The sequence below is a fragment of the Leuresthes tenuis genome, unplaced genomic scaffold (genome assembly GCF_036924035.1).
Source record: "Leuresthes tenuis unplaced genomic scaffold, fLeuTen1.0.hap1 SCAF_1, whole genome shotgun sequence".
NCBI lineage: Eukaryota > Metazoa > Chordata > Actinopteri > Atheriniformes > Atherinopsidae > Leuresthes > Leuresthes tenuis.
Genome location: NW_027325355.1, coordinates 19,123,652 through 19,148,160, shown reverse-complemented (window position 1 = coordinate 19,148,160; position 24,509 = coordinate 19,123,652). Strand labels below are relative to the sequence as shown.

The 24,509-nt window shown below is 41.0% G+C and overlaps 2 protein-coding genes and 1 long non-coding RNA gene across 3 annotated transcripts; all 3 read left to right on the top strand.

The window, feature by feature from the left end:
* The first annotated feature begins 1,720 nt into the window (after nucleotides 1-1,720).
* Nucleotides 1,721-7,753, top strand: LOC140314218 (uncharacterized). Its single transcript, XR_011917129.1, has 4 exons — nucleotides 1,721-1,934; nucleotides 2,026-2,072; nucleotides 6,517-6,701; nucleotides 7,618-7,753. It is a non-coding gene; the product is annotated as an uncharacterized lncRNA (long non-coding RNA).
* A 6,732-nt stretch (nucleotides 7,754-14,485) lies between these two features.
* LOC140293555 (transcription elongation factor A N-terminal and central domain-containing protein) lies at nucleotides 14,486-17,198 on the top strand. The gene is made up of 2 exons (XM_072379540.1): nucleotides 14,486-14,629; nucleotides 14,852-17,198. Exon 2 carries the CDS (start codon nucleotides 14,857-14,859, stop codon nucleotides 15,853-15,855), a length of 999 nt encoding a protein of 332 aa, XP_072235641.1. The 5' UTR covers nucleotides 14,486-14,629; nucleotides 14,852-14,856; the 3' UTR covers nucleotides 15,856-17,198.
* A 1,365-nt stretch (nucleotides 17,199-18,563) lies between these two features.
* On the top strand, nucleotides 18,564-23,693 carry LOC140313443 (ras-related protein Rab-9A-like). Its single transcript, XM_072391578.1, has 2 exons — nucleotides 18,564-18,796; nucleotides 22,057-23,693. Exon 2 carries the CDS (start codon nucleotides 22,155-22,157, stop codon nucleotides 22,758-22,760), a length of 606 nt encoding a protein of 201 aa, XP_072247679.1. The 5' UTR covers nucleotides 18,564-18,796; nucleotides 22,057-22,154; the 3' UTR covers nucleotides 22,761-23,693.
* Nucleotides 23,694-24,509: the final 816 nt, after the last annotated feature.

The window sequence follows — 24,509 nt, the reverse complement described above, 5'->3', positions numbered from 1 at the left end:
GAAAACCCGTGGTTAAAATGCAAGAGAAAAAGGTCAGAGGAAAGCGGATCTATTCACAGAGAAAAGCCGAGAGACCTGTTTTCATGGGAACTGGAGAAGCAACAGGCATGTTCTGTTTTGTTTTGTTAGGCCGGGGTTGCATTTTCAAAACCACTCGATAAACTTCCTCTAAATCTAAAGGGCACCGTGATCTGGTTTGAATTAAATCAGAATCCCAGCTGGCTCAAAAACAGAGATTCCTTGAGATAAGTGTTTGCAGGTTTTCATTTTAAGACCTAGAAGAAATATCTTGTTTAATTTCATTGTCAAGTTCTTGTGTTTTTAAAAATGTGTTTTATTTTGTCCTGCTGTTATGAAAGTGTTGATCTGAGATTACAGCTTGCCAGCAGTCATTTTGATAAACATATAAAGGAAAAAAAAGAGAAAAACAGTCACCACATGAACAGACTGCAGACTTAAATAAGACTCCATTTATCAACGCCGCGTTGTCATGGAAATATATGCCAGGGCCAGAAGTGAGCAGATGGCTCGAGAAAATCGATGGCTACGACTCAAAGTAGCTGATCCACTGATTTGCTTCAGACCCAGGGGGAATAAGTGTTTGGACTCGTTCTCAGTTTGTGTTTCACTGGCTGTGTGTGGGTGTGTGTCACTGTAAGGTGGGGTCAAGCATGCACAGACTTGCCGCTATCACCCAGCGCAAAGGTTTGCTGTTCTCTGCCTCCTTCTGGCTCAGACATGTCAGAAATTCCCTGTAAAGGTGTGATTTTTGTCAGATGGAAAAGCCCACCAGAGACCAGAACCTTGCAAAAAATGTCAATGCATTCATGTTGAACCCCGAAAAAAAAAACCTAAAATATTGATTTTGACTTTAAATATAAGCTTAATCGGAGCAGTTCAACTTTAAGAATGAGCTTTCAATAAAAAGGTCTTCCACCAACATGGCTTATTTGAATGGATTTAATCGTGCCTTTATGCAACCCTATATAATCTTGTTATCATTCATTCTATTTATTTTTTGTCTGTTCTGTTTATATAAGCACTGGAGGGCTTTTAATTTTGACAAGTGCTGTGCAAATACAGATTCATCTCATTGTTGTTTCCTGTCACAGCCCTGCCACTGTATTCATACGAGTATGAATATCAGTACAGGCCAGAGTGACAAAGAAAATAGTCAAAACAACAGTCCGTCTGCCCTTTATGCAACTTTCCAATATTACCCATAATCCACTGGCATGCATCTGTCCAGAGCAGTCCAGTTATCATGCTTAGAGGCAGCCAATCAGACCTCATATTATGTAATCGCTGCGTTCATCGAGAGGTACAGTGAGGACAGACGAGTTGTGGTGCACACACACATACTAGATCTTTAGCAAGTCTTTTACCTCTTTTTCCCGTAAGACATATTTTTCTTTTCCTTTGTTCTTTTGCACACATACACACACGCACTCTCAAACACATGCATCCAGAGCAGCCATAATTGCAAACATTCCTCCACCTCGAGCCAAACGTCTCCTGTTGTACATTCCTCAGATGTTAGACTGAGCTGCGGCAGCAGATGGGAATCACTGTAACCGCCACTCTTCCCCGTATGTCATCACATGCATTGTACGTGAATTAAATGTGACGTATCTGTCTCTGGATGTTTGGGACGTTATTTGAATGATGAGTGTGTTTTGTTGATGCTGCGAGGTAGTGGGCGTGTGCTGCATCTATATCACAGCAGGGAGATTATTGCAGTAAAATAGTTTAATGGATTCTTTCAGCTACGGTGAACGTGAAGCCCATTTTCCAGCATGCTGTCACTTCCCACTATTTATTCTTTCAGTGTGTTTACATGCTATCAGCAGAGGGACACTTATCCTGTGGTTTATTTCCCTACCTCTTAAAGCCATTTGCCTACATTTTCATTGCAGCTGTGTCAGCTCTGTGAGGTCAGCTTTTGCTGCGGCACTGTTGTAAAGGAACTGTTTAAGATGCTGTCTTTTAACACCAGGCATCCTGTTTTTCTTGTATGCATTGCAGATGATGCCAGACACCAGCTGGACTGTTTCACCTGCTACATAAAGAGGGTAAGTGTGGTTTACATCTCACCGGACAGTCGACGCATTGCTGGTATTTGTCCTCTTACATTTCTGTGCCCCTGTAGGAACAAGCCTTAATATTAGCCATGACAGGAAGCTGCCTTCAAATGTGCAGCATTTTATCATGTAAAAGGAAGTGCTTTTTTGTTCCTGTCCACGTGGCTTTCAGTTGATAATGCCCCTCAGTGCTTTCGCTTCTTAAAACTCAGTTTTTAGGTTTTAACAGCACTGGACATCTGCTGTGAGGGGAACGAAAGTTTTTTTTACATATTGACCCCACACCCTCTAAACTCTCACCCCCTCTTCTCCTACCTCCCTTCTGCTCCTTCATGCTGGTTGTTCTTTGTCACTGTCCCTCACTGTACAGTATTAAAGCAGTCATGGCGGGAAAAGCCATTTGTTCCATTGTCTGATGGAGGATGGGGGTGGGTGAGGGGGTGAAGACAACAGCCGACCAATAGAAAGACCCCCCTGCTGCGACAGCTGTCGTGCTGTTTCACCGATCTGTTGGCATTCCTGTTCATTAGCATCCTTTCTGTGTGCGTCCATGCATGTGTGCGTGCGCACATTGCCATGGGATGAATTGACTGTGGCAGGTAATGCAAGAGAATGAATATGCATATGCATGAGCCTCCCCAGACTGTCAGAGAAACTGTGTGAGTGCATATTTGTGAGGGAAAACAAGCTGCACAGCAGGTGCACTGAAGACTTCTCACTGTTTGAGCTGTCACTGCTTTGAGACGCCACCTGGGGTCAGAGGTCTTTTCTCATGTTTTGATGACGTGGACGTTGAAAAATGAGCTCTTTCCACCCACACACACACATGCTAAAATCTGTCCCTCTTACCTCATTTTTCACTTGTTGCCAGCATGGAACCATATTTGGACATTTTCTGAGCAGGAATTTTTTAATCTGGCCCCTTATCTGTGCTAATGGCTGGTACGATAAGATATACTTGTCGCCTACATGTGCGTCTTTCTGGGAAGAGGAAGAGAATGAAACATAGATCGCAAAAATAAGGAACCTCTTTTTTTTTTAATGGAAGTTTTACTCTGTGCTGACATTTTCAATGTCAGATTTGAGGTGAAATTGAAGCTTAGATTTATATGATTTCTTCTTGGGTGGTAGAAATGTAAGAAAGAAGAAAAGAAAACAAGTGTGTACTTGTACTTTAAAGTACTTTATCCTTTTCAGTCTGAGCCGTTTTTTTGGATTTGCCCCTTTCAGTGTTTTTAGAGCGGGCATAAAGGTTTTCAATCATGAGGTCAGCTCTAAAGAATGTGGGCCGTCCCTTCCTCTGTTACACTGAAACCAGCCAGATAACCTGCCCATTACAAGGACAATATGTTACCACATCAAGAGGACTTTTTTTTACCTCCCTAACACACATTCTCTAAGCTGAAGAATTGCTGTCATTGGTGCTGAGTGCAGCCATTGTTTCAGGCATGTGGGAGAGATGGTGTGTTTATTAAGGTGAGGAAGTTAACTTGAGCCCGAAGAGTCATCCTGTACGGTCAAACTTCAGGGTTTTTCAAAAGGGAAATGTCAAAAACAGGAAATTCTCCTCTCTATCAACCTGTAATCTCAAATTTCCACACATCTCTGTTAAAGTTGTGCTAATATTCTATTCTATTAATTTCTGTTTTACTTTATTATGCAGAAAGAGGAAAAATGCAGATTTAAAGTAGATGTGTGCAGTTTTCTTACTAATATACTACATTATTTCTTGTCAAATAATATAGACCAGACTGTTTTGATGCTGGTGTGTTTTGCATGATCGTACTTGATCCTTATACCACACAACTTGTTGCTACATGAGACAGACTAAATATTATAAGCATTTAAAATTGACAGCTAAATTTAGCAGGTGACTATTTCTTAGCTATGCAGAGTCATTTTTAAGCATTTGATGCACAGAGGGTAATTTTACAAAAGTATCATCGTATTACACCTGAAAGTGTCTGTTTCGGCATGTAAAGGTGAAGTAATATGGCCCACAATTCAACAAAGAGGAACATGGATAGGATATTATTTAGAAGGCAGCAAGTGAATGGTCAGTTCTTAAGTCGATGCATTCACTGCAGTAAAACAGGGCAATTGTAATAATTTTAGCAACTTTGGCAACTTTTCTAACCTGTGACTGATCTAAAGAAGGGTGGTTTGGAAAGCAGCAGCAGGGTCATTAATCTATGTGGGAAGAGCTGCTGTTGTACAATCTGCAGAAAACCATCATGCTGTCAGAGCATGCAGTGCACTGCATAGTGTTGTTTAAGGGTTGTCTAGCAGCAGGTCTGTCAGATAGCCCATTCTGACCTCTGTTTACTACCAAGTAAGGATCAGAAGTTTAACATAAGGGCACGTTTCAGATGAATCACGTTTTCTTTTGCAATCAAAGGTTTTTGGGGAATAGATACTCAACATTCAGTTGAGAAAACTTAAATCAAGTGCCCACTGGCATGATAGTAGCAGGAAATCTTCAGAGCTTTGCCATCTTTGCTATGGATTTCCCAGTGCATACTATGTATGATTGAGAGAAGTTGTTTTCTTCAGATAATGGGTGAAAACATATAGATAGATAGATAGATAGATAGATAGATAGATTATTGATCCAACAGTCGGAAATTCAAGCATCCAGTAGCAGTAACATAACATACATTGAACATACATTAGAATTAACTTATAACACAGTAACCATACTGTATGTTGACATTTGCTCAAAACGAATGTTTGTCTTTATTTGTTCAGGTAATTAGGAGCAAGAAAATGATGAAGAGATCAGATGGAGAACTGAGAACAACCTTCCACCCACTCAAACCCTCTGCACTTCTGCATTTGCTTTCGCCAAGGAGGAAATGGAAGAGCTGACTTCCTGCAGCTAAATAGGTGGGTGGGATATGGGTAAAAGGGGCGTGGTTTAGCATACTTGCAGTCTTTACTCAGAATCCCTCCTTTGAATTCAAGTAGCAGAAAGGCAGGAAGTGTGACCCAGGCTTGATAACAGCGGGGGTGGCTATTTCTGCAAATGGTGAGCATCAAGCAGACAAGGAGGTGTCTGTTCTGTTTCCTGTTGGTTGTTTTTTCAGATGTGAGCGGCTGAATGTGTCTTTATGCATCAAAATGAACTGTGTGCGCTCTTGGGTCGACACACCAAGTCGGTGTCACACAAAGAAACCTCTCCACAGGCAACAAGATGAGCTGCAGCTAACAGCCATTTTTAGTCGTCATCATTTAATCAGAACAATTAAGGTGCATTCGACTCAAGTGTTTACTGGAAGAGAAGACTTGAGGCCTCTGACCTACAAGCTTCCAGATATTGTGATACAGATTTTGCAGCTTTAGAGGCTGCTGCTGACTCCACAACTGTCTTGGTTTGATACAAACCCGATGTGGAATTTTGGCCCTTACCTCCTTATTTTCCTTTTTCTTCCTTGGATGCCAAATAAGGCCACATCTGTTGAAATCTGAGGCCTGCGTTTTAGCTGCCGTTCAGCATCTCCTCATCTGACAGAGAATGAAAGAAAAGAAAAAAAAGTGTGATGTTTGTATGTGTGCTCTGCTGACTTGACCCCCTTCTCTTACTATGAAATGTATGACATCATCTGCCCCCCACCCCCTTTAATTCTCTTCTCTATCCTCTCCTGATTTTTCATACTTCTGCCTCTTTTTTCTTTCACATGTTTGTCGTTATGTAACTCTGGCAGCCAGCGCAGATTGTCAACCTTTGCACCACGTGGAATAGATGCTTCCCCTTTTCCACCCTTGGCCACAGCTGCTTCCTTTTACTGTCAGTATCAGAATACACACAATTAACCCAAGAATCCAAGCACTTTTTTGCTGTGTTTAAATGGAAGCTAAAAAAGGGCATTTGCCAGTTTTCCTCAGCTCATGTGACTACTAGCTTAAGAGGTTGTAATGACGATAAATCTGTCATTCCAGGAAAGAGAAGAAACCTTGTTGTGTTGCTTTTTAAAGATTATTGTGCACAAATACACCTGCAATGAATACATTCCTGCATATTTGATGAATAAACACCTCTTATTTTCAATTTAAATCAGGTACGGTTGATATAAAAATCCAAAAGCAAGAAAAAGCTATTATTTCAGTCCCAAAGGCAACTGTTCCCGTTTGATTTCAGTAAAACAAGGCTCCATGCTAGACTACATGACTACAGGCCAGCTTCCTGTTAAGTGCTACTTCCTCAAAACTGTGAACCAGCTCAATATGTGTGTTTTTCTTACTTTTAAGTTCCCCCTTTTTGAAATGAGATGTGTTGGTTCAAAGTGAGGAAGTGAGATAGAGTGTTGTGGTTTACCTCAGATCAGCCAAAAGCTCCTAGTTCAAAGCGCCAGGGGATTATAAAGAGAATGACCTGGCCTGTGTCTTCAGATGTCCCCACTCAGTGTGTGTGTGTGCATATGTTTCATCCTACAAGCCTCGCTGTAAGAGCGGCTTTCATCCTCCGAATGGAGTTGAGTGACCAGCTCCTCCGCCTGTCACGTACCACGCCACAGATTCCACGTTTCTCAGTTCAAAGGTTAACTATTTTGCAAAAGTAACAGGTCTGTAAGAGACACCAGCTTTCACACAGACAGTCATCAAACGTGTGTGATGTCTCAGGTTTGTCCTCTTAGGGTGTGTGTTCATTCCAAGCATGTTTGGAGCGGTTTGCCTGACCTCTGCACTGCATGCTTTTACTAGTTTCATATCCACTTGATGAAATTATTTATTTTTGATATTTCTTTTGAGAACTTTTTACAACTGCAGAACCTGATATTTGGGGTCAATTAGAAAAAAATGCAAGCATTCTTCTGAGCTGAGCAGTGTATGTGTCATGGTTTGTTTGGCAAGCAGCTCTGCGAGGCTATACTTTTAGAGTCGGAGAATAGACTTTAAAACAGCTCTGCTTGTGTACAAGTCTCTTCATGTTCTAAAACCAAAGTACATCTCTGACATATGAACCAACTCAGACTCTGAGAACCTCAGGGAGGGATCTCCTGCAGGTGCCCAGAGTCAGGACTAAACAAGTTGAGGCTGCGTTTATGCTCCTAAAATCTTGGGATGAGTGAGACAGACCTCAACTCTGACAATGTTTAAATCCAGGCTGAAAACAGTTATTTTTAGCTGTGCATATGACAACTGAAAGTACTTTATCTGCACTCTTCACTTTTAATTTAATTAATTAATGGTTATTTTTATGTTATAATGATTTTATTTGCCTTCTTGTGATTTTATATAGCTGTGGAGCACTTTGAATTGCCTTGAAGTGCTCTACAAATAAACTTGCCATGCCTTACTTGGCTGTGGCAGAGCTTTGAATTAAACAAACTACAAATAAGTTAAACAATTACTTATATTTTTATTACATATTTGCTTAGGAAAGGCTAATTAGGTTGCTAGAACACACTGGAAGGCCATCTGGTTATCTTGAGCTTCACATTTAACTACAACTATAATGATAATATGAAATTAAAAGTAAAAGGTTTCTCATTTCATACAGTATGTTTGTGTGGATTTTTTTATTGACTACTCAAAGGCAGAAGAAGACATGTGGTGACTCCTGTTCTCCGTTGGCCGTTGAAGTTTTTGCCCCATGACCAATCAGGAATTTGTGGGGCCGAGTGTGAGCGTGCAGACAAGCACCCACGTATTCAGTGAAAAGGTGAGTACAAACCTCATCTTTCTTTCAACTCTTTTCTATCTCTATCTCCTGTTTTTGTAAAATACACCAGCCTGTCGCGAAGCACTTCAGATTTTTTAACTTAATCAGTCTGCTGAAGTTGAGGGCAGACACCAGAAATGGAAATGGAGGATGTAGAAGGGGAGGGGAGGAATGCGTTTTTGGTAAATCGGCAGGGGGGGTGGGTGCAATGAGGAGGAGGAAATAGGGAGAAGGGAAAAAGCAGGAAATGAAGGAGAAAGAAAATATGGAATGCAGAGGAGGAGAAAAAGTAAAGGTAGAGGAGAGTTATGGGGTTAAGAAGAGTCACACACACCGCAGGCCCATGAATCTTAACAGTGGCATATTTGGAATTTAGTGGAATTCAGGCTCAATCATCCTACGGAAATTACCACAAAGGGGTGGTTTGGGAGGGGGTTTACTGGCTCAAAATGAAGGAATGACATTACATCTATATTCTGTCCTTTCTGATTTAGAAAAAATAGCTGAACAAATTTGATTGTTGAACTGTGCTAAGGTGTCAGAATCTTTGTGCCATAACTTACAAGACAAACGAAGTGAATCGCTGTCTCTTGTAGACGACAATATTTTCTCAAACTGCAATATGGTTGTCTGTCACATTCTGCTTCCAGGAAGTGATACCAAAGGTGGACCCTGATAAAACCCAATATCCTGCTCTTGCATCAGAGCAAGAAAAGTGGGTCACAGTGGACAAAAGCCTTCTGTTTTACTGTATCCAAAGGGCTCTGCCCTGACACATAAAAGCACCTTTGGCTCTTATCAAAGTGCTCGATCTGACCTGTTGAAATCAGGTAGATATTTAAAAGTGTACGCATTGTTGAAATAGACATATGCAACAAAGACGACATTCAGATTCCCGCCAGTTTATTTGCGGAGGTGGTCTGACTGGTCAACCCCACCAGCTCACTGCCATTACCAACTTGTCACATACTTGTTTAACAGATCATTGCATCAATTTCAAAGCACTATACACTTCTTTACCATCACTGTTCAATACAGAGAGAACTGATCTACACCTGCCTTTTACAATTCTGCCGCAGTAACTGATGGGGCCGACTGCATCAATAGCAAAGGATGATGGGAAAAGTAAGTCTGTGAGGTGGGGGATCATCACCTAAATCCAAAGCATGGAACTAATGTTTGAGACCAACTGATTTAAAAGACGATAATGACTCCTGATTATATTTGACTATATGAATAATAAGCAAATAAAATGTATATTTGCCCACATTACAAAAGAAGCTTGTTTCCTCATCAGAGAAGTTTGGTAACATGTTTAGTGTTTGGATGTTGTGTAAGGGTTCAGGCTGCTGTGAGTTTCACTGTAACTTCATCAGTAACACTCACTCTGTGGCACGTAGACTCTGTGCTGCTCTAAGTTGAGTGTAATTGCTCTCACACACAGCTGAACCAAACTAAACAATGTGCCGTGACACCTGTGTGCACTTTAACACCTCCTCAGTGATCACATTACAAATATACAGTTAGTCCAGATAGATGCTGCACAACTGCGAGGGATGGGAGGATGTGGTGGATTTCCCATTAGGCCAAGCATTTGTGCAGTTGGTGCTTGTGTGGGAGAGGGAGGGGGGTGCAAATGTGATGATCAATGATAACTCTTTGTGCAATGGAGGGAACATATGGCAGTAAACACACAGGACTGTCACATATTTCAGAGCAAAGTCACATGTGAGCAGAATAGGAAAGTCAACATTTATACTTTGTCTTTATTTTTTAGGTAACTGTTTTTGGAGCGGCGTGTTAACAGGGGCAATTATTTGAGAACCATTAAACCAATTAGTTTCGGAGCAGTTGCATCAAGTGAAATGCCACACATCAACTGAGCTGTTATGAAATTCAGGTTCTCAAAAACAATACAAATAGCAGCGAAGAAAAAAGTGAATGCATCCCATGATCCCGCTTCTTGACTCATTCCTCTCCTGTAAGGCAAAACTAACATCTGTGGTACTTCCTTATTGTTTCTTGCTTTGGCAAAAGTTTCTCAGAAAGACAAAAATATTGCGATAAGCCACAGCAGACATAATGGTGGCAGCTTTTTGTGGTTTCATGTTTGGGGAGTCTCATTTCCTGCCTTAGACGAAGCTGGACTGTTGATAAGTAAAAACTAAAGACTGAGACTTTGTGCTGATTACGGGTTCCGAAATAGAAAGTCAAGAAGCACCGAAACCTTGTAATGTGTCAGTCAAAACAGAATGAACCACATGGCAGAAGGTGAGAGAGAGAGAGAAAAAAAAAAAGTCTACTTCTGTCATCTGTGATCACCGTCAAGGTCTTAAAGGGGTGGGGTTGGTGGGTAAGATAGGAAATTAACTGCGAAGCATCCCCCATCCAATGACACACAGTCATGCACAAACAAAGGCCATGTCAAAAGCATTAGGCAAAGAAACTAAATAAGGGCTGATTTTGTATTTGTAGCAATATAAAACAGCCTATATCATGTTCTTTTGTAGATGGTTGGGTTTTTTGGGTTTGTAGATGGTAGAGTTCAATCAGATGACATAAACAATATAATATCTCACACGACTGAAGTACTTAAAATGACTACACAAAGCAATTTTTCTTGTATATATAATTATATAATTTATTGGGTGATATACTTAAAGAGTATAAAGAATTTACCCAAATTCCTACTATTCAGAATAGTAGGATGTTTTGACAATATGAATTTATTTGAACAAAAGATAAGAGAACTGATTACACTCTCACCTCTTAATGCTGAATATATATATATATATATATATATATATATATATATATATATATATATATATATATATATATATATATATATATATATATATATATATATAGCTACATTGCATAGTGGTGTGGAAGTTGGCACTCACAGCAAGGAGGTTCCTGGTTTGAATCTTGTCTGGCGCCTTTCTGTGTAGAGTCTGCATATTGTTCCAGTGTGGTCTCATCTTGCATTCAATGATTGTTATAAGCCAACAATTTTTCTTAATAGGTAATTTTGTGGGTCTTAATGGTACTTCAGATGTATTTCCCAGAAGATGCTGGAACAAATCTTGATGACTTATCCTGCAACAGGGAATGTAAACTAGTTTTATTTCCAGTATTCAAAAAGCCTAGCAGAGCTGAGACGGACTGTTGGGTGCTGCCTGCTCAGGCCACTAAAGCTGATCAATCAGACCTCCCAACCTCACTTGCTTCTGTTTTTTTGCATCAAATGCTTAAATGATATATTTGCAATAATATATACATTCTTAAGGACTACATGACTTTGTTCAGACAGCATGCAAATCAGATCTTAAGATGATCCAGTCTTATCAAATACTTGAATATAACACATGGAATTACCCCGACAGAACAACACAAATAATATAAGAGGGTAGTTCAAGTTGGAATAGGTTGATCTGCCAGATAATCATTTTTGTGAAAGATGTAAAGATATTTGAATCAATATGCATGCGCTCCATATGTTACACAACTTCCCAGTATTTTTGTACCAGTGTTGGCTCAATACGGCTGTGAAGATTTCATTTAAATGTGTTCCAAACTTAAGGCCTTTTCACATATGCTTTTCAAGCTGGGGCTGATGCGCCTTTGCTGCGCATCAGTGTCATTTGTGAAAGTACAGAGGCGGCATGGAGCTAGCAATGTAGTAGATATCCTGATAGCAACAGAGAAGGTATGGGATATGTGTTTAAGGGCATGGTGGAACATGCTACCAGCCAACAACACTGTGGTCACTCAGCTGATTCCACAGTGTTGGCTTGAGGTGTGTAAGCACACATGCAGGACTATCTGTTTGGTTTGTGGGAATTATCAAAGAGGAGCAGCTGCAGGTTTAAAGAAGATGTCTCCTTTTGAAGATAAGCCACAACCAATGTGTGAAAGAAAATGGAAATATGTAAAGAAGTATCATCAAAACAAAAGATCCCATTTGCACTGCACCACATAAACTCCTACTTTTTTTCTTCAATCCTGCTGTTCTTAGCTGATCATTGTGTAGAGGATCTGCATACCGAAGGCTGAATCTGATCTTCCTCGAGTACTTTTTCTCTCAGTTGGTTAGTGTGTTGAACACAACACCCACATACACTTGGTGTGTTGGGGGGTTTTTAGGTTGTGGGGGAGCTGGCAGGGACTTACCATGTTGAATGTCTGCTGATCACTTAAACAAGGAAGCCTCCCTCCTCCTCTGAATTTCTCAAGCTCAGGGCGGGGTAGTGTGTGTGTGTGTTTGTGCGTGCTCATGCATACACACCATCAAGTGTGGCGTGGTCTGCTTAAGAGGCGGAGACAACAAAAGCAGGATGTGATACAGCAGCACTCCACTTCCTTATACATCTGATAGAACCAGCATAGTGCAGAGAGCGCCACCTATTGGTGTGTATTTGTCACATCGGTATGTGTGCTGGTAAAATTCCATTCCCAAAGATGACGAGTGCAAACAGGCCGCAGTAGAATTACTTGATAAGAGCCGAAGAGCCTTGTGAGTGATCTTGAGAATTCCAGTCACGTGTTTATGCGTTGGATGAACAAAATTCAGAGGGCCAGTTGTGTTTAACAACTGAAAGAGGTTTTTTTTGCTTTTCTTTTTCTATTTTCTCTCTTACAAGTATTTACAGAAGGAGTGTTGAACCCCACCCATGTCAGACCTTCGTGTGCCTGAAAGGTTGCAGTTTTAGTCCGCAAAATCCACTTTGTAAAGTCTGAGCGACAACACTGCAGCCACTTAAAAGTCTATTAGTGCTTATTTTCTGATCCAACCGCAGAAAACCCCTTACACCAGAATGATTGTGCTCAGATATAGAAAGTTAAACATTAACACAGCTAAAAGCATTCTGGAGGCTCCAACTTCCATTTGGAGTTTTAAAGGCTGCTTTTTGAAGACTTGAGAGCCCAAAACTGTTATGCAAAGAGTTACTTTATCAGTTTTTCTAGACGGCCTGGACTGAATGACTATTGAAAGCAAAATTTTGAATATAAAATAAAAGAGGTGATGTCATACTGGGAGTGATGTCAGCTATGTAACGGCACTCTGCTGTGTGATTAATAACATCATTTTACATAAGTGTACTTAGAAAATCCGAGCTACTATTACTTTACCGGAATTTAAAGGCAATTAGAGAAAATCTCTTTCTGGTTAAGTTTAGCTTCATTTATGTCCAACACAAACCGTTAGAGGGGCTTTTGAGCATTTGTACAGATCACAAACTGGACCCCTACTCCTTTCTGCATTTTTAATCGCTCTTGGCAAATCATGAAACATGATGTGATGATAATAAATCCTGCATAGAAAAAAATATTTTGGTTTCAGAATGAAGTGTACCACAAGAGACTGTAGTGAGATTTCAGATCAATATCGAGGACAAACTTCTGCAATATCTTACCACTCATATAGTGAAAAAATGTCAGCATCCCAAGATCAAATGATTTTAAGGGCTGCAATTTGTGGATTCATTTGAAGCGATGAGTAAATCTGTGCAGGGCAGTAATCAAGTTCAGCTTTGACCTGTAAACATATCAGCCAGGAGCCTTGTCTCTGAAATGTAGGAAGCTTTTACCTCATTAACTTCCTGATGTTATTTATCCTCATCTGCCAGAGAGTAGGCCTTTCCACAAAAGAACAATGGTTTACACACTATGAGACAGAAGTCACTGTGTTGAGCATCCTGTTAACAACCATGTTACTATGTGACAAACTGACACCTAGCAAACTGCTAAAGCAGGCCAATGAGCTTAAAGGGCTTTTCGTGTCAATATAACACGTACCATCCTCCCGCTAATCATTTTCATTTAGTCCCTAAACTCACTGGCGGTGCAATATACAATTGTATTCTCATTCAAATAGAGTGAATTGTATATCTTTCACCCATGTAACATCTCTATTGAATATTTGTTCATGTTAATCTCAAGTGGGTAATTACATCCAACTGCCTTTCTGACTCTGAGGGCATAATAACTACTTTTTACACACATAAACATTTCTGGTCTTAGCCTAAAAGCACAAATTACGCTAAACACTAACTTGTCTTCCTGTTTTATAGCATGTTGTTGGACCACATCTGGAGGACTTGCTTCATCTTGTTTTGAGATGCCTTATAAATTCTTGTCTGGAGGTCGTTGGGCTGTTTGTGTTAGAGGACTGCGTGTTTCAGCATGCAGGATCCAAACATCCGATTCCGTTGCTTAAGCGAATCTGCCATCAGTATCACATATACACAGAAATAAGTGAGGTATGACCACATTCTCACAGATGAATGCATTTTATTTTTTTCAGCCTAACCCTTTTTGCTTTCATTAAACCTATGCTCACACCCATCAACACGGATAATCCAGCTTTGTTTTTGTCACAGAACAGGAAAGACGCATGAAAATAAAGAGAAACTGGTGTACCTGCTTCGGGAATAACCTGATAAGCCAAATGCACACATACATAAATCCTTAAAAAAAAACAACACCCCCCCACCCCAACCCCACTAATCCTACAGTAGATTTTAAGCAAATTACAGAATGACAGCAGGCCTGCAAAGCTCTTTTGTGATACTTTTACAGATTAAATAACAACTCCTTCACATATAATTGCATTATCCAGGATTATACGCATCTCTTGGACTAATTTGAACATTGTATTCATTTTCATTCTTCTGAAGCATTATGTCTACAGTAAAATACCTTACCCCTAAAACCTTGATGATCATTCAATATGGTAAGATCCTTTGAGGCTACAGCTCCATCTAGAGGTCAATTCAGGTCATTTTCTCTTTCAGAAACACATTCAAGATGGCTGCTCCCACTCAGACGTTTCAGGGATTGTTGTTAGCAGAATGAGGCTGCAAACCATGAGGGAAATCAGGTAAACCAATATAAACACACACATAAGGATTTATTTTAATGTGTTGAATGGTGCATACTGCTAAATATCACATCACAAATATTGCATTTCCTTATGCTGTCAGAACCAAAGGCATGCACATAAAGATACATCATTTTATTTGTATATTTATGAATGTTAGCTATCTTTGTCTTTTAAAGGTATGATGTTTAGTACTTGATTTTCACTTTCTCCTCACTACAGGTGTCATGGATGCAAAGGAAATGGTCCTCTGTGCTCTTCAGATAGAGAAGTTCTCTACAGACAGAAGCTATGGGAACATCATGGCCCTTCTGAGCGATCTTGAGAAGTCTCATGTCACAGCAGAGCAGTTAGAAACAACAGACATAGTCAAGGTTCTTTATAGGCTCCTAAAAACCTGTCCAGACAATGATGTGAGGAAGACGGTCAAGAGCTTGTTGTCAAAGTGGAAGAAACAGTACAGCAAAGACAGTCGAGGAGTGAAATGTTCAGATGTGGGCAAGAATTCTGTGCTCTGCAGCACAAAGGCGACAGAGGGTGGTAAAATTTGTAAAGAGGGGGAGTCCCACTCTGACCCAGGACAAACATGTGACACTGGAGAGGAGAGGGCTTCAGAACAAATATGTTTACAGGCAAAACCTGTCCTCCAGGGTCACGTTTCCTCTGCAGAGGGAATCTCTGTCTCTACTGACTCTGTGAGGACAAAATGTGTCCAGCTGCTCCTCACTGCACTCTCCTCTCAACCTTCTGATCAAGACAAGGCATTAAGGCTTGCTGAGGACATCGAACAGCACACACATGAGCTCCACAGAACCAGTCAAGTTAAATACAAAACATGCATAAGGAGCAAGGTGGCAAACTTGAGAAATCCCAAAAATGGTCATCTACGTCATGGCCTCCTGAGCGGCTCCCTGTCACCAGGGGTTTTCGTCCGGATGTCTGCAGAGGAGATGGCCAGCACAGAGCTCCGGCAGCTGCGGGAGGTGTACTTGTCGCAGGGTGTGAGCGAGAGACAGCTTCCTCAAGGGATAGAGGGGACGCAGACACAGAAGATTCACTGCAAAAGATGTGGAGGGTCAGACTGCAGGGTGACCCAAGTGTCCAGAGGTGCCCTTTTCTTGCCTGCGTGGGTGAGGCGGGGGGGCCCTGATGAGGACGCAATGACCTTTGTGACTTGTAGTGGGTGTGGGCAGCAGTGGTACCATAGTGGCTGGATCTGTCTCTAAACCCATAAGCCAGGTTAAATAACGTGGACCCATATGATTCAGCAAAGCCCCACCTTTCATAATATACCTGTGTGTTTTCCACCTTACCCAAGTAACAGTTTAGTGCCTATCCATTTTCCTAGTGTTCAACTCGAAATATTCATTATGCTTGTTTTGTTTGACAAATGGTCTACAGCAGCAAAGTATTCAGTTTACTTGTGTGCTGAACTGTGGTTTTAGCTCAAATGTTTGTGTATCATTGTGTGAGCTCATCCTTTTTCGAGTACACTTTGCTTTTTTTGGTGTGCCGCTTTCTAACTGGGCACCGACTAACTGGCATCTGTCGCAGAATTGTTTCTCTTGGAAGTGGTTTGAAAAAGAACTGACATCTGGTTGTTGATCGGGTCTCATCTAAAGCCGGCGATGTCAACTGGTTCTATGTTGGATTATGTTGCAGTGAACTCTGTAGCACTTCATAGTCAGAGGGTAACTTCACACTTCTGTGCAGACATATAAAAAGCCTTGTTGACAAGGTAAGCATAAACTTACTGGTGTCTGCTGTTGCCATGTCAACAAAGGGGAAATGAGCACATGTGCTGAGGTCACGCCAAGGAAATAGTGGTGCACAATCTGATGTGGCACGCCACTAACCTGTACACAAGACAACAGCAGTTCATGAGTTTTTAAGTAGAGAATATTTGTATTTCCCACGTTATGCTAATTTACAAGTGTGTGAATTTATTAGAATAGAATTTACATGCTTTATAGTTATTAAAATATCACTATTCAATATAGCACGTCAATATAGCATAGCCTCTTGTCACCGTCTGTCTAAAATAATGAATTTGTGTCTCTTTAAGATCTCTCTCTTGGCTGACTGGTCAAAAAATAGTTTATTTTTTGCCTGAATGGAGTCAAACTCACCAATTGACATGTTGAAATATTATAATGTGGTTACTGGCCATGTCATGAAGTAACAGAAAAAAACCCTGGACTACAAATGAAGCACTGTCCTCCAAACAGTGCCTTTTTACTACATGCTGAAGCCAAGTCATTGCCTTTTGTTGTTGCAAACTGAAAGCAACTTTTGAAGAAGTAGCTCATCTCATCTTGTTCCCACTGAATCATTTCCTGTCTCCTCCACTCTCTTTAATAGCCCTTTCATAGATTTATTTAATGCATTCTACTCACGGCAGCTCATTTAACTGCTTTCAGTGGTCCCTGTCTCTTACATCCTCTTGTCAAGAATGGTGTTACGTCAACAAAGCCAACATCTTTGCTCTAACTAATGCATTGTCTGTTTGAGAAGTGTTTTCTATTGCACTTATTATAAAATTAAACCAAAAATGCCTCTGTCCTCCTACATGATCCAGTTATTGGTGGAAAACTGAAGCCAGAGAATGAGACATGTGACTTAAGAAAACCGTGAGCATGTGAGTCAGTAATCAGACCTCCTCTGCAGCCTCAGGGATGTACATCCCATCGGCCAAAGCTGACGTGGCACAATAACTCGGGCACACATCACAGTGACATCACATGGAGGGGTCATGGCATTACAATCTGAATGTCTGACTGTACGCGTCCCGATCCTTTTCTGTTGTTTGCAGCAGTCTCATTCTGAGACATCCAGAGATTAAACCCCCTGTAAGAAAACTCCAATCGTCTACATTCTGTCAGGTGTGGAGCCGCCGTCTTTTGTTGGTGACAGTGTGGCTGCTTAGCGTCTCAATGCTGCGGCATTTGTCTGTCCTGTGTCTCCTTTCAAATGCTTATCTTCAGGGGGATGAGTTGGATAAAGGCTTTCAACCTTTCAGTCACAGTGGCCCATCACATTGATGCTCTGAGGCCATCAAACAGACAAAATGTAGGCAAAGTTTCTAATAACAGAGATGGGAAACTAATAAATGAAATGGTAGTCCAAAATTAAACACATTTTAATGGGCTTGCAAAGCTGCAGAGATGTATAAATCTGGTTATTTCCAAACGGAGAATGCTACCTCAAATGATTAATTTTGCAAATTTTTTTGGGTGGAAGATTAATTTAAATCTTGTTTATGTCATAAGAGCTTTTGTGTGGAAGATTAGAATCAGTTTAACTTACTATAGAATTATATTTTAGATTTTCTGAGTGAACAATCTTTGTAACATTTGATTAGACTGTGTTTGTATATCAGTTCAATGGGATTTTTTCAAGCCCCAAGTTGTAATATAAATCATTGAGGGGAAAAATAACTAAATAGGTAAATGTTAATAAGAAAAGAAAAACAACGTGACAAACTTTTTGAAAGCTGAAGTGCAGCAGAGAGCGAGATATAGTTGAATTCCTCAGAGATAACCATGGATGGATCTGGGCGTTGTATTTATAGCTTGGCAACAACATTGTCAGCAGATATCAAGTGAACTCTGTGATCAACTTTGACAGAAAATCACAGCCCACAGTTGAACATTGGGATGCAGACATCTTAGTGACATATGAATGTATGAGTTGTTAACATGAATTTTGACAGACCAAATGTGCTATTTCTGTTATTTCAGATCTGAGTTATGTGGAGTGAAATGTTGGAACCTTAATGGGAAATTTAGTGACAGGGAAATCAAACACAAGTAGAATATATCCCACAATATGTCTTAGAAGAAATATTAGACCATGAGCAGTCATCTTTTTTGCAATCTATGAGTGTCTGTAAAGGCGCCTTTTAAACGCAACGTGGTCCTAAACAAATTTCAGGTGGACCACGGGAAAAGTAGGTGAATTATCGTCCTTTTGGCTTTTCCAAAAACCGCTTCCACCAGAGCGCCTGACCGGAGGAGGCGTGACAGGCACCGGGTCATATGAGCGTCATCAGCGGCTGCGGAGCCTCAGAGCGGCGGGGACACCGGAGCGCCATGTCTCAACCCAGTGACAGCGCCCTGCCAGGATAAACGGGAGGAATTTACCCGGAAGTGACCGGAGCATCAACAGGTACCGTTACCGAGAGATAAATACTTGAATTTCGGAGTGAAACCTCTTGCTTTCTGTCGTTTGAATCCGTTGGCGAAGTCGTGAATGACCCCCCAAAGCTCACCCATTATCGGACAACAGCGATCCGTGGTAAAGCTTTTTATACCGGACAGACTTTTTCTTACCGAACTATGCACGACGACGTGACGTGTTACTTGTTGAGTGATAAATATCTCCGCTGAGAGTAAATCCAAGCTACATTAAAGCAGTTTATGAACTTTAACTTTGACTTTTGCGTTTTATTATTTTATTTAATTTATTCTAATCCTCGTCTCGTTCTGTTTCCCTGTATAAGAAATTAACTGTTTTTTGGAGGTTTTTTATTCTTTATTTATGGGATACCGCAACAAAAACTTTGCAGTACAGGTCTAGCTACATTTCTGATGCATTGGTCCAAAGTCTAATTATTTTCGCCTTTACCTGCAAGTTTACTGCCTTTAACGGCTATAAAATGTTAAACAAGAACGTGACAGCAGCTGAAGAAATAAAGAAGTGTGTCACCTCCTGAGATTGTGCTCGCTTTCTGTATCAGCTCTCCTATCGCGACTCTGGTGGGCACATTTTTCTTTTTAATCATGCTTATTCAACGTGTTTCCTCTTGCTTTGAATCTAAAAACAAACCCTTACCTATTTTATTTCAAAGGTATAAATCAATTCAGGCATGGGTATGAGGCACACATCTGACTTCTGTTGGAAATGAGTCAAGAGAAGCGTTTTCTTCAAATAGTATCCCCGCTTAGTGAAGCACATGACTCCTGAGTGTGTGACTGCATGACTGTGCGTATCCATTCATTCCTGCTTCTTGCACTGCTGCATCGCTGCCTTCAAAACTGTTACTGTCCTTCCAGAGGAAACGACAGGAGCAGCAGTGTGTTTAAAGGTCCCGAGACAAAGGCATCATTCTCCCAGCTGTCCTTCTGCTGAAAATGCTTCATGGCAGCCAGTTGGTGTGACAGTTCAGCCATTAGTGAAGAATTCTTAATGAGTCATGTGGTCAGTTTGTCTTAAAAAGACACCTGTTAGGTTAACTTGTTGTTTTAAATTGACCCTAGGAGTGAGAGGGAGCGTGCTCGGTGGTTTGCTTCATTTGAAAAAGAAAGCTCACTCTCTTTCAATTCTAGACGTCTCAGTAGTGGACGTCCAAGCAGGTTCATCCCGAAGGTCAGACAGGTCAACGCTCGAAAGAAACGCTACAGGCCCCAGTTAGCATGTACAGTTAGAAAAGGACCGAACAAGTATGGCGTGTTTGGAAGGGTTGCCAGGTGACAGCCTCTTCGTTTTGAAAAGAACAGGACAGCTCGGCTTGGGTTTGCAAAGTTGAATCTGAACAAGCCTCAAGATTTCGAGAATGATGTCCTCTCGACAGATAAGACCAAAGTGGAAATATTTGGTCGTAATGCACAGCAGCCCTTTTATTGAAAACCAAAGGCAGCGACGCCTCATACCAACTGTCAAGCACGGTGCTGGAAGGGTGATAGTTTGGGCTTGTACTCCTTTTATTGTCATTGAATCAACCATGAACCGTTAAACCCTTTCAATTCAAGTCGCTTATCAAACTTTTCTGGAATGATTGATGGATTGACCAAAGCAGATTGTCAGTTGATCATACTGCAACCGGGTTGCAGTCCCAGGGAAAACAGAAGTGTTCTTACAGTCAGTTGCTAAAAACAAATCGTACTGTCCAGTCTGTCCAGTTCAGTTACACCTCACCGATTAGACGGTGCAGTCTAATGAATATGGATGAGGAGACCCTGCTTCTGTCACCAAAGTGATGAGAAAGCCCATGTTGTTCTGGGATGTAGGTGGGATGATGGCTCTTCTCTTAAACTGATATTTGAGTAAAGAATGCCAGTGTGTGGAGCAGGATTAAGTTTGCTCTCAAATCCTCATTGATCACTTTCTTTCTAGCGGATCCTGAGTGGGTGAACTCCTTTGGTAACGTTATGATCAATGACTCCGCTTCTCTTGAGTCACAGATTTCTGATCAAACACTCTGTACGCAGAGGGAAGATTGAGGAAAGAAGTTTTTTTTCTTTTCTTTTTTCTGCCACTCTCACTCACTCCGTGGTCCTGTGATCGGGGCCCATGTGAGGCACGGCACGGATTATTTCATACACAACATATTACACGTAGCGTAGGAAGTTCACGAGCTGTGCAGTGTAATGAGCGGGCTATGGCTGTTTAATCGGATAAGCTTGTCGACTAACTTGAGTCAGCTGGCCTCACAGTCTGAGCATGAGGAAATATCAATACAGCTCACATAATTTGCTCACAGGCTCACGCGGCAGGCTGTTAAAAGGGAAAGTTGGCTGAGCACCAGTTTGTTCTTATCTCAGGTTTTGTTGAAGGCCAAAGGCAAACCCTAAGGTTTTGTCAGACCTGTTGATTGACAGAGAGCCACTCGAGATTAAAACTGTCGGAGAAAAGCAAATCTTACCAGACTTCACACATTGAGAAATTTTGGACTTATAGAATCTGATTCCTTCTGAGGGCTTTATTGAAGCAATGTAGGTTCTACTTTCAGGTGACAAAAGTTATCGATATCCATAGTGATTATAGAGATTAACAGAGAAGAGGTGAATCTTATTAAAAACTAATTAATTCCACAGTCTGAGGTGACAACAATGCAGTGTGGCCATTGTAAGCAAGAAGCCCCATCTCACATCAGTGAAACATGTGAGATCCCTGAGTGGCCTCACGCTTCCTCACATCATTATTTATTAATTACTAAATGGCTGCTTGAATACTCTGTTTTCTAAAGCAGGAAGAGGTGAAGAAGGAAGGAAAAATGTCTTTGTTTGCTACCTACCAATGATGTTGGAGCCCAACTATGCACCATGCATTGTACTTAATGCAATTCAGCGGTTTAACTAGTGCTAATACTCTGGAGTAGTACTGAATTTATTAGTCTGTCTATAGCAAATTATCTGTCAAATGCATAAATGATCACTAGTATGCATCTGTCTAATATAAATGGTTGTGAATTGGAAATCCGTTTTGACAGAACAATATGCAGATTAATCAATAATAAAGGGAGCCACTAATAGCAGCCCTGCTACAGGACACACTGTGCATTTATTGGAAAATACATGCTGGACGACATGTGTGCACATGAACTCGTGCAGTACTCTGTGGCTTGAGTTCAGTTTTCTGTTGCTACATCCTGAATATTTTTCTATTTTGCTTTCTAAAGTGATTGGATTTTATTTTGTTCTCCTTAGGTCAAACTGTTTGCTTCGTCGTTGGTGTCTGCAGACCTCCATTGGTCGTCTTGGCCCAGGCTACGAGCTCCTGAAGAAAAACTTGGCGCGCTGTGGCCATGATGTCCAAGTCAACTCTCCTGAAGGTCATCCTCCTGGGTGACGGCGGCGTGGGCAAATCCTCTCTTATGAACCGCTACGTGACCAACAAGTTTGACTCGCACCTTTTCCACACTATAGGTGTGGAGTTTCTCAACAGAGAGCTGGAGGTGGACGGGCACCATGTCACCCTGCAGATCTGGGACACGGCAGGTCAGGAGCGCTTCCGCAGCCTCCGCACGCCCTTCTACCGCGGCTCTGACTGCTGCCTCCTCACCTTCAGCCTGGACGACGGACAGAGCTTCCACAATCTTGCAAACTGGAAGAAGGAATTCACTTACTATGCTGACGTAAAGGACCCTGACAACTTTCCTTTTGTGGTGCTAGGCAACAAACTGGATGTCCCTGAGCGTCAGGTGTCGGGCGAGGATGCTCGGCAGTGGTGCCGCGAGAATGGCGGACACCCGTACTTTGAGACAAGTGCCAAGGATGCTACAAATGTGGCATTGGCCTTTGAGGAGGCGGTGCGGCGTATTCTTGCGTCGGACGACAGAGATGATCACCTCATCCACACTAACACAGTAGACTTGCAGAGGAAGAGTCACCCTGCAGCCAGCTGCTGCTGAGCTGAGGGCTGAATGTGACTGGAAGTGACCCATGTGGTACTTCTGCAGATGTCACATGAGGGCTTGAGTGCGGTTGTTAAATGAAGAACTGATGTTGGCTCAACATCTTTTGAACAATACTGCATGTCCTCAGTTCTGCTCTTAACCAAGACTGGCATTCAGATCAATCTTTTTTTTCTTTTTTTTTCCCAAGACCAAATCTGATTGTTTGTGCTTTTATGTGTATTTAAACCACCAAAAAACTCTAAACTCATCTGGATCCTTAAAGGCCATTGATTGGTCATGAAATTACTATACTAGCATTTCTAAACTTTCTTGTCGACCTTCTAGATTATTTGGGATTCGTGTTTTCAGTGTTGAAACACACTGCTTTATGGGACCACTTTAAGGGATTATCAGTGATAAAAGCTAAACTGCATCACCCATAAAGCTTTTTAAACTCAAGATTTCTTCTCCAGGTTGTATTTCAGACATGCTAAAGATTAAAAAAAGAGGTTGTGACATCCGCTGTGGTTGAAAGTTTCAACCCACAAAAAGAGAAGTTCTGAAATTATCACTGGTTAGACTGAAGTGTCGAAGGGGAGTTGAGCACTTAGCATGAGCTGTACCATCACATTTACTGGTAAAATACTGTGATTTAGTACTAATTGACCTTAAACTTACAAGTGACAACCAAAAATTTTGAATACAACTCAAATTTTTTTTTCTAATTTAAGGAACCGCTATTTTCGGTTTTGCCTCATTGGAAGTACCAAACCAGCAATCTTAAAATGTTAGATTTGACAGTTGTAAAGAAATAACTCAGATTCTTTACAAGCTGGGTGATTTGTTTCCTGTGGTTAAGTATTTATTCTGACCTCTAATTACTCTTTTAATTCATGTTAATGATTCTTTTTTACAAATTGAAAATAAAACTGCAGCCAACAGTTTGAAACCAGGCACACTTGAGTTTTGTGTCTCATTCATGTTTTTCATTTGTTGTGCCATACCCCTTTTTGTCCACAAGGCGGTGCCAACATACCTGAATATGGAGAGAGAAACGTCCAATTTGTGGCTGTGCTGAAGAAGAAGTGGAGTCGACTTTTGACAACTACTCATCATAGATTAGGGGCTCTGCATACTCACACAAAATTAAAGTGTGTTGTTTTATCGGCCAGGCTGTGGTTAGACGGCGCCCTTATACCAATATTTACAAATTATTAAACTTTTTTTTTTGTTTGTTTAGTTATAAAAGTGGGAGCGTCAAATTTTCATAAAAGGAAACAGTGAGATTTGTATCAACTGACAGTTTCTGCATGGATGGATTGAACTTTCTTGCAACCGTGAGTATTCTGACATTTTACAGCTGTAGTATGTAAAAGGATTTTATTAATTTGTTTTTGGATTGATGACATATTTATATATCGAAAGCTTTATGCTGTCGCATCAGGAGGCAGAATATTTATGACCTGAAATTAACTGAAGTGGCATCACCTGAGAGCGACTTCCTGATCACAGCTGACAAACACCTCCAGGCTCAGAAACTTTTTGGTTTAGTTCCTCTGGTTAAAATGTTAAAAAAAATAATGACCTTGGGTTCAGAGATTGAAAATGCCTGCTTTTGTTCTCTTTGCTGGAAAATGCAATTTGAGCAGGTTATTAAGGGATGTGGCATATTTTTGACGAGCAGGTTTCAATATTTTCTGTTTTAAAGTCTGAACCGTTTGAGAAAATGATCAACGCCGTGAATTGAATAATTTGTTTTAAGCT